We start from the raw sequence: 10,597 nt of genomic DNA, 5'->3' as shown, positions 1-10,597 counted from the left end.
GGGCGCTGACGTGTTCGTCCCGACAGCACCCCCCGCGCGGAGGTGGGCACCGCTGGGAGCGGCGTGGGCGGGGGTGTTCCGTCACCTCACGTCAGCTGCGCGTCGTTCCGGGCGTCAGCGCGCTCGGTGCAGCGGGTGCTTACGCAGCCGCGCGGAGCGGGGGCGGCGGGGGCTGCCATGGAGGCGAAGCCGGCGGACCCCCTGCTCTGCGACAGCCTCATCCTCTGGGTGAGTGGCGCGGGGCCCTCCTGCCCGCGAGCCCCGCCCCGCCGCCTCACCCCGGCCCGCCGGTGGCGCCTCCCCCTTGTGTCCGGGGGCTCCTGCAGGGGCGGCCTCCCCGGCGGAGGGGGGCTGTTCCCGCCAGCCCCCGGGGCGCACACCTACTGGACCGGGGCTGTGGGGACGGGGGCGGCGGGCGGGGGGAAGGTGGCGGCCGACGGCGGCGCGCTGGGCCTGTCAGCTGTGCGGCGGCGGGCGGGGGCCGAGGGCGGGCGTGCGGGCCCCCTGCCTCCGTCCCTCCCTCCCGGCCCCGGGGCGGGCAGCCTGCTCCTCGGGGCTCCTATGAGGGGTGGGAGAGCCGCCCGAGCGGCGAGTGAGCAAAACCGGAGGCGGCTGGGTTGGAGCCATGGCTTAATGGGGCCTGCGGGAGAAACGAGTGCTCTTACAACGAGTAAAACGTTCTTGCAAACACCCTTGAAGTGTAGATGTGGTCGTTTGGGTTTCCCCTAGGCCCAGGTAGTGGTTCTCCAGCAGTGGCTTCAGTGTGGAAACTGCTCAGTAATTAATAATAATAACGAGCATATGCAGTTAATTTGAGCTGACAGGAGCAGAAACCTCAGAACGTTTCATACCAGCTTTCAGCTGGTTGAAGTATTCACTACCGTCAGCCAGAGTGCACCTAAATGTGTGGTGTTGCCTGCCCAAGAAGTGCATGCTTGTTCAGTTCATCAGTCAAACTTGCTTTTTTTTTTTTTTTAATCCCTTGTCCTTTCCAGGTTTCTTCTGCATCCTTGTCTGTAATTCTGCTCTTGCAGGTGCAATATTATTGGTGAGAGTGAGCTCTACTAGATAGATATTTTGCATGAAATCTTGTCAGGGAAGGCTGCAATTACCTGGTGTGAAGGGCTTCCCTAGAAACAGCAGGTGTTTTGCCTATGGGAAGTGTAAATCAGGGAAAGAAGGGAGTGTTTTAGAAGCATTGTGAAGGTCCAGGAACAAAACTGGCAAAAGTGATAGCAACAGTTACCAGAGCAGGTGTTCCTTTTGCTTTCTACATGACAGTACAGAAGTTTTAATGAGTTAAATATTGCAGTAAATCACGGAAAACCAATTTCCTCCTTTCTTATCCTCCCTCCATTTTACTTTTAGTGACCTTGTATGCTTCCAGTGTTTTGTTGGTCTTTAGAACTTCAGTTGTCTTATGCTTCCCTCTCTGGAGTTGGATATCTTTTGTCATTTAATCTGTACATCCTTTTCTTTCTCTTTTTTGGGGGCTCTTTAACTTTGTATTTTCCTCACAGGAGTCAGGTTAGAATAACTCCATCATAATTAATTTGTAAAATAAAACAATGTGTCTCAAAATCCTGTCAGCAGTGCTGAACTCTTTTATAATTCTTACAATTCCTGCTTAAAATATTCTAAGCCTAATTCTTATTTTTAGTATCATCACAGTGCATAGTTGTAATTACATCGTGAATCTTAAAGGGAATGCTAATGGAACTTTAACTGGCTGTGAACTGAAAGAGCTTTGTGTAGTGTCGTTGATGTAAATGAACATCCAACTCTGTGTTCAAGGTTTGTATACAACACTCAGCAGATGCATTGCCAGCTGCATGTTTTTAGATTTAACACCCTATTTTTCAGACCTTGTTTACAACTTGGTAGAAACTGATTGTTAACACTAGACATCCTTTCAACTTGAACTTCAGACTGAATAATAGAAAAAAAATGACCTTCTGAAGTTGAGCATATTTGGGTTGAAGTGCTGTGTATCCAAAGAGGAAAGGGTTCTGTAACTCTGTGGTTCTAAATGTTTCTCAATTTATTTAGTCATTTATATAGCATAGAGATGCTTGTGCTTTTCTTGTGTACTGCTGCCAGATCTTGTATTTTTTTATTATAGCAAATTCCATATCAGAAAACATGCTTTGTCGAGAAAAGAAAGAGACAACGCAAATAAAAATGTTATCTATTGGTTCTGTAAACCAGGTGTCATTGAATTTAAAGTTTTGAGGATGTTACAGGAAAACCATAATGGAATTAGATTAAATTATTATAGGGGAAATATATATGAGTTTCCAAGGAAAATTGACTTAAGTAATATCTGTTAAGATTGAACTCAAGTCTGTTGCAGAAACAACTTTCTAAGTCAGAAAGACAAACTCTGGTTAGTATATGTGAAGTGAACCTTAATATTTTCCACCCCTGGATAGCAGTGTTTCTTGACTGTCTTTTGGTGCTGTACTGCTCTGAGGCTGCGTCTGTTTTTGTCTCCAAGCTAGAGACTAGATGTATAGTAACATCTTAAACAGAAAGCTTTTTCCACAATAGATGTACTCCTCCTGTTTAGCACTGGCAGCATTGGTAATGTTAACTTTGGCAGTGCCTGAGTTATTCTATTAATATTCTTGGATTTAGAATGGGAATGTTTATAGTTACGTTACAATCTCTTTGACTAACTCTATAAAACTTCTGTCCCTGGTATGTGTAATCTGGGTTTAAAATGGAGAACCTCAACTCTACATTGTCTGGATGAAATTGAGGGCATACCTTCCCAAGAGTTGAATGGGTTGATTTCTACTGGATACTGTGAAGAGTCTTGTTTAATATTCAGCTGTTTGGAGGTAGAGTCTTCAGCAGATCCAGAGAAAAGTCATTAAGTGTTATGTGGTATAGAAATAAATTTCTTTATGTATAGTGTGAGCATAGTAGCGTATGTCCAAGAGAAAAATATTTGCTTCTCCCGTAGCAGCAAGTGGCAGGATGCATTTAAGCTATTCATGAAGTAGTCTTCATCATGAGTAGCAGCATGTACTTGAAGCTACGTGTAGTAAGACCAATCAAATTTGAAAAAAGATTAGGAATACTACACGGTGCTGAAGTCTATGGCTGCTTCTACCAACCTCTTCCCCATGCCCATTACCTTTACTGGCTTTGTAAGTACAGTAAAAATCTGTTTTGAGGGAATGATTGGGCCGGCATGGTGTTTAGAGAACCTGAAATTAATACTGCTCTCCTATAATTTCTAGGTGCTTATGTAACTTTAAAATACATGGAGAAACTAAGACTCTCCGTCCTGCTTTTTGCTTAATTAAAATTAGCTGTTTCTATTCTGGGCGATACATAGACCAAGCAGCGTTGTATGTCACAAGGTTTTCTAAGGCTTTATTCACCTGCTCGGAGAGGCTTGGGTGAAATGGTAGGCCTGTACTTCCCAGTTTCTTTGGTTTACGAGGGGGTATATCCAAATGGCAGCATCATGATAACGTACCATAAAACTCTGCTTTCTGGCATGCCGAGTCTTGACTTGTCAGCGTGTGTGCCTGTTCTTGCGTTGGCATTAAGGCTGTTATACTATTAGGAGCAAGCACTGTCAATCACAGCTGCTTCAGTTTCTGTTCTTCTATTTAGCCTTTATGTAACCTACCAGGGATTACTGACTTCTCATTTGCTGTAATACAGGATTTAAGAAATACCTTTTTAATTGGAAAGCAAATGAAAAAACTTGCTCTACATATTTTTCTCTTCTTGGCTCGATCAGACTCTCTGTGAAGCAAGTGATTAAATATTCAGAGTATATGGTCACTCTTTATAAACACAGAATAGACAAACAACTGCCTCAAATTCTCACAGCTGGAAACTGTACTTGTCCACCACTCTTTTCCAAGTAGCTCCATTTCCCAAATGCACTTGGCAAGGTCGTTCACCAGTGACCTCTGAGGAAGCTTTGTTTCACAGGATGTTTCTGAAAGCAGTCTCACAGATGGACAGGTAGTTCAGGACATTGTAAATGTAATAGGTTTAAGAAGTCAATTTTTGCAGTGGACAGGGATTATAAGAATCTATTTGTGTTTCCATTCTATTCTACATATACACCTTTTAGTAGTTTTAACAGAAAACTTTCCCCTTTCTATTTTATTCATCATCATAAAGAAGGCTGAACTTAAAAGAATTGCCGATGAACTTTTATTTTCCTGAGTAACCATGTGATGAACTGACATGCATGTGGAAACAGCTCTCTCACCTGGAGGAGTTAGCTCCAAGCTGATTGGGTTTTTGGGAAATAAAGTATTGTAATTATACTAATTCTGTCAAAATGTTAGATATAAGCCTGGGATGGTTTAAGAAAATATACAATATCCCAAATAGAGAGATATTTTTAACTTTGAGGTAATCCCATCCTACGGATCTTAAATGCAGGAAAAACAAAACGAAGAGAAAAAATTACTATCCTCATGGGAAGTATGGAAGAGCTTCCAAATGAGAATTGGCTGAGTAGATGGGGACTGTTGATCATGGGAAAGACAGAGTGGGAGGAGATGGGTATGGTAAAGGTCAATACAGATGAACTCCTAGAGAAGGCAACTGGGGAAGAGTCTGCACAAGTTCATGGAAGAAAACTTCATTGAGGACTGTTAAATAGAAATGTACTGTCTGTGCTCCAGGGTTCTCCAAGACACAAACTCCTGGAGCCCGATGGAGTATTTTGCAGAATTTGCAGTCACTTGTGACAGTCTGTGGAGTGATCTGAGGACCAGGGTGCCTCTGTGTATAAAGCCTTAGAACATGAAGCAGTCAGAATTGCAGGCAGCAGAAGAGCTGCCTATGGATGTGTAATAAGCTAGTATTATACATCAGGTTGATGATGGGGCTCTTACGTATAGAGCTGTCTGTTGGGCATTTACTGCAGTGTTTGGTAAGGACGTAGACATGTTGAAGGTTGAGTTGCTTTTGGAGAAGGTAACTGCAAAGCTATTAAATTTTATTCTTTAAGATGGGCGTTGCATCTTGTTTGTATAGCCGTGATACAAGCACTAGTTAGAATGCAAAGATTGCTCATAACAATTCATATAGACTAGATCAGACAACTTAATATAAAATGCTTCCATCTGTAATCTGGTTTTGTAATAGAGGAGGAGAGTGAAATCTGGGCCTTTGTTGCTTAATCTTTAGACAGAAATACGTAGACAGGGTAAATTACATCCAGCCCTGTGTTTAAACACTACATAGTGTGATGCTTGGAAAATAACAGGAAAATATGTATATATTAAATACCAGGAATAATATATGAATAAAATACAATTACCAGAAAAAGATGTATAACTTCAGGTTATAGTAAAGCTTCTTGGGTTTATAGCAGCATTTTGAAGTTGCATATTTAAATAGAAACATCTTTAGAGTAATTTTAGAATGCCTGAATTGCAAGGAAATACATTGCCAGCTCACAGAACTTGAAATGGTTCAGTCTTTTTCAGCTATCTTCATATCCTTAAAGTGTGTGGTAGCTCTCAGACAACTGTTTTTTCCACTGTTTTTGCATAATTTTCTCCCTTGTATTCTTAACTGCCACATAATTTCAGGGGTCTCTATTGATGTCATGACTTCTATTACTAAATGCTTGTAGTAGAAGACTGCAATTATTTTTTTTTTTTTTAAACTTCAACTTTTGCCTGTTCTTCTGATGCCATTTTCTGTTTAGGAAGTTATGTGTCCAGAACTAAGCACTCCAACATAATTTGAGATATGGATAAATATAACTTTAGTTTCTCAAGTTAGTATTCCATAATCTGATTTCCAGTCGAAGGACTAGCATGAAAAAGTAAAGCGTGGTAATACTAACTTATGAAGTTACTAGTCATAATCAATAGTCACAAGTATTGAGATAATTGGCTTGGCTTAAAATCTACGTAGTTCAAAAAGGATTTCAGCTGCCTCCAGTAGAAAGACATCTTGCTAAATGCTTCTGCCTTAAAGAGGAAAAGGAAAGTGGTAACTAATTTCCTCTACCTGTCTGTTGAGTGAGAAATTGAGTGTTTTTTCCTCTTTTAGTTGCAGACGTTCCATACTGCCGCACCTTGCAGAGATGTTCAGGACTTGACTAATGGGGTTGCCATGGCACAGGTGCTTCACCAAATGTAAGTTGATACTTAAGTCTGAAGAAGAGGTATTTAATTTCTTGAGGTTGTTGTTTGACAAGCACAGTTGCTTTCTCCCACCCAAAGGTTTTTTGTATAGTTAAAGTAGACAGAAACTTAGACAGTTTATAGCAGAAGATAAAATAGACCTTCATTGTTGTTTGGGATGATATAATAGTTGAATAATGTGCTAGAATAGAGAAGGCGATGAGATATTCTAATATTTCATTATTAAATTCATACTTAAGGAAAATTGGGCAAGAATGATATCTTTTTCACTTTTCCCATCAACGCTATTTTCATGCGTATTCATGCTTCAGGCAGTACGTTCCTCTTTTTAATGAAGAACTAAAAGTTCAAAAGGCACATCTTTGTGTTCTCTTCCTCATGGGATTACTCAATTAATTTAGATTTAAGTTCTAGGATTTAAATGATAACTTACCATTTGTGTGGGGAAAAAAGAATCATGAAACTTCTTATTATTAAAAATAATAGTAAGCTAATCAAAAGCAAAATCATTCCTGTTTTATCGGTGTGATGACAAATGGTACTGGGTTGAGTGACACACTAGTCTTGAACTTTAAAGTTACTTCAGAGGGTTATAACATGAGTCTTTTATTTGAAAGAGTATCATGCTACAAGTCATCATTGCAATTTTGTTGTTGGCTCAGATAATAAAGAAGTCTGAGTTACCATCTCCTGCTCAAACTATATTTTTGATTATTAATAAATTACTTACAATGAACACTACCACCCCCAAAAAACCCAGAACAACCCCCCTCCTTCACCTCCCAAATAAACCTGCCATTCAGAAAACCCCGTCTGCTTCAAAAGGTTTTAAATGTGCTGTGTAATGACAGAGCTTTCCCTTTTCCTGGGATGTGGCAAAAATTGATTTAGCATTGCTTAGTGAAGATTCACTGAGGGTCACTTCCCATGTGTTTGTCATACTAGGCTGCCACAGGCTTTGGGGAAACTTTTTTACAACCAAGTTGGTTGATATGCAAGTAGGGATAATAATTGTGTTTTATTAGGTGCTTTGAGACCAGTGAGTAAACAGTATGATGTAAAACTTAAGATATTGTTAGATACGCTGTGATTATGAGCTTGGCGGCTCAGTGTGTGGAAACAACTTCCTCAGCAACTCATCCTTGTTTATGCTGGCAAAGCATGAATTATGCTGCCCGGGGAACCAAAGACATAAAAAACCCCATGATATGCCAGTAGTTCAAAATGTTGTGGGTTTCCTTTCTTTTTTTCTTCTTGGTAAATGCCTTTGAATTGTATCGAATGTTGGAAAATCTGGATGTACAAGAGTAGGTACCAAACTTAACATCACCACTAGTCAAAAGAAGATGTTTCTTTACATCATTATGATCACTTTGTCAGGTATAAAAATTCAGCATGACAAAGGCCTTCACATCCTTGTGTTCCTAACTGTAGCTAATTCAAGCATGTACAGAAATTCTTCTGGCCTTGAAGGCGGTGTCTTAATTCAACCATCAGGATGGAAATTTCCTATGACATAGGTATAACTTGCAATCTCTAGGAATTCATGCCTCATTAGACACTGAGTCAAACATCTGATGATTTAATGCTGGGAATATGGTATCTTATTTGTGTGCTTATTGATGTTTAATAATTTAATTTTGTTTCAGAGATGTTGCTTGGTTTGATGCATCTTGGCTAAATCGCATTAAAGATGATGTTGGTGACAACTGGAGAATAAAGGTATTCAAAACTGAAGTTAGTGAAAGTTTGTGGGCGTGGATATCATGTCTGTCCTGAGTGTATCTAGCAGTCCAAAAGCAACAGAACTAAGTGCAGGCTTTTTAGGTTATTTTAAATTAAATTGAACTGTCTGCTGGTAGTTTAAGTGCCTTCCAGCATTGTGTTGCATGGGGATTTTCTGTTGCAATATTTCTCTTCCCCTGTTGTTACAGGGTCCTCTTGTAGAGCTGCTATGTAAACATCTTATTATAAATATTATTTAATTTCAGCAAAATTAAGAATTTTAATAAAAGCCTGTAACCTTATATTTCATGTACAACGATTAGTCCAGTAATCTGAAGAAGATACTGCAAGGAATTATGGACTACTATCATGAGGTATGGAAAAAGCAGCAATTTTTTTTCTGTTCTAATCATTAAACATGATTATTGCCCTCCTTCACCTAGGTTTTTATTCCTTGGCAAAATAACTTATTTTAAGGATTACTTTGGCAGAAAGTGTGTGATAATTATCTGGTTAAGTGGGAGGTCTGAGTGCATATAAAATTAATTTGAGCAGGTGTATTTTAGATAAGACTTGTGGAGTATAATCTGGAAACCATGTCTGTCATTTCCCAGGTGAATGTCATAAGGGCTGAGCTGCAGCATCCTGTTGACATTTGTATGTGCATGCATATTTGCTCTTATCTAGTGAAGTTTTAATCCTTCGCTACTCAACAGAACAGATCAGGCAACCCTAGTCTGGGTTTTGTGATACTTACTTGGAAGCTGGGAGTTAAGTTACTATGTCCTCCTGGACATAGTAAGGATTATAGTCTTTTCTCTCTTGTGCAGGATGAGTACAGTAGCCATAAAAGGATGCTGTATTTTGAGTAAAAGAAACCAATGCTGACGTTTGTATGGAGCTTGGTTATGGTTATATAATGGGTATGGTATAGAAAAACTTGCCAGATCATATTATGGCTTCCTGTTTTTGTCTGGGCTTAGTTGTAATATTGAGTGCCAAGCCCTTTCATATTGCCAGGACTGAGGTTCTCTGGCAAGCCCAGCAGTAGGCTGCTTGTAGGAGGCCCATCTTTAGGCTTACGAGGAACTTTTTGAAGGATTATGGAGCAACTGGATTTGGAAGCATTTTAAATTCATTTCTTAAATTATGTTGGTAGAATAAATTAATTTTCTCATGTTTGAGGTCTATCCCAAGAACTTTTAACTTATTACTGTTGCTTTTTCTTGTGTAAGTGGTCAGTTAACTAAACCCCCAGATAACAGACTTCAAAAAAATGCTGTTTTGTCAGAACAGTTTTATAGAACTCTTACTAAGGGCATAACTTCACTGCACTAAGTAACTGCAAGGTGTTTTGCATGTATTTTTAATGCTGTCTACTTCAGATTAAATTTAGGCCTATTCAGAGAAAAATCTGAGGTGCCTGGTGTGGCAAAGGTCATTGGCTAGCAGTGGATTGAGTACCCCTTCCCCCAAACACACATCCACACTGAAGGCTGGAGACAGACATTTGGAACAGCCTTTGGCCCAAGAGAGGCAGTGTGTGTTGTCTGGGTTTCATGTATGAAACCCTCTAACAAATGAGTTAAGACCATCTGCTTTATCTAGACCTCTTCAGATTTTCTAATCTGATACTGCTTTTTATGTACTATTTCATAATCCAATATCTTTAGTGTGTATCTCCACGTTTAATGTTTAAAATCTTTCCCTTCCATAAATGTTATAGTAACAAACTTATTAGTAGACTGTTTCGTCTGGATGGCTTCATGAGTGCAGATTTCTTACATGATAGCAGATTTTCATGTTGTACAAAAGTGGGAGTCCACTTTCTTAATATTTTTTTTTCAGTTCTTGGGTCAGCAGATTTCAGAAGAACTTATTCCGGACTTAAACCAGATATCTGAGAAATCGGATCCTACTGAACTGGGCAGGCTTCTGCAGCTTATTTTAGGTTGTGCAGTCAACTGTGAAAGGAAACAAGGTACGCGCTACCTTACTCTGTTCAACAAAACAGCAGACTGCCTCAGGTGATTGTAAAGGTGGAAGACATGTAGAAACTTCTTTCTTATGTATCAAAAAGTCTCTGTTGTTAATGTGTTGCATGCCTATTCTGAAACTGGAGTTCACTTAAAAGCAGAAAATCTATGGGAAACATCTGTGAATAAAACTCAAACTTTGCTCAGGGTAGGTTTAAAAACATAGGCTGAAGTGTGTGTGGATTATTCATACTTGTTAAAATATGTACCAAGACCTAAAACTTGCTATTCAAATGCGAATCAAGCAAATTAAATTAAAAACTTTTATTAGAAATTGCCTTTGTTTATCTGCAGAAGCTCAAGACTTTTCTCTCCCCTTACCAGAGCTAATGCTCAATTCTTTGATGGATAAGGAATCGCCAGCATGATTCTGTTAGTAGAATAGGAGTGATTCCTAGGTAGTCTGAAATACCTGCATCAAAGAATAGAACAGGATAAAACAATTTAGGTTGGAAAAGACCTTTAAGATCATCAAGTCCAACTATAAACCTAACACTGCCAAGTCCACCACTAAACCATGTCCCCAGGCACCACATCTACATGTCTTTTAAATACCTCTAGGATTGATGGTGACTCAGCCACTTCCCGGGAAAGCCTGTTCTGGTGCTTTCAGTGAAGAAATTTTTCCTAATGTCCAATTTAGGGGGTGTTCCTGTGCCCCCTGCTCTAGGTGTCCCTGCTCAAGCAGGGGGG

General features: G+C 39.9%; 1 protein-coding gene across 4 annotated transcripts in view; it reads left to right on the top strand.

Annotated features, from left to right (window-relative positions):
* Positions 1-10,597, top strand: part of HOOK1 (hook microtubule tethering protein 1) — a 31,250-nt gene continuing 20,653 nt past the window's right edge. The window contains exons 1-5 of one of the 4 annotated variants that reach the window (XM_075097452.1): positions 1-228; positions 6,049-6,134; positions 7,793-7,865; positions 8,192-8,242; positions 9,717-9,849. In XM_075097452.1, coding sequence (XP_074953553.1) covers positions 178-228; positions 6,049-6,134; positions 7,793-7,865; positions 8,192-8,242; positions 9,717-9,849 — 394 coding nt within the window. In that variant the 5' untranslated portion in view covers positions 1-177. Of the gene's footprint in view, positions 229-650; positions 1,049-6,048; positions 6,135-7,792; positions 7,866-8,191; positions 8,243-9,716; positions 9,850-10,597 lie in introns of those variants that run through there. The other 3 variants (XM_075097453.1, XM_075097451.1, XM_075097454.1) reach the window with 3 other exon arrangements.

The sequence above is a fragment of the Phalacrocorax aristotelis genome, chromosome 6 (genome assembly GCF_949628215.1).
Source record: "Phalacrocorax aristotelis chromosome 6, bGulAri2.1, whole genome shotgun sequence".
NCBI classification, from domain to species: Eukaryota; Metazoa; Chordata; class Aves; order Suliformes; family Phalacrocoracidae; genus Phalacrocorax; species Phalacrocorax aristotelis.
Note: the sequence above shows the minus strand (reverse complement) of the source record. Positions and strands in the feature narration are given on the sequence as shown.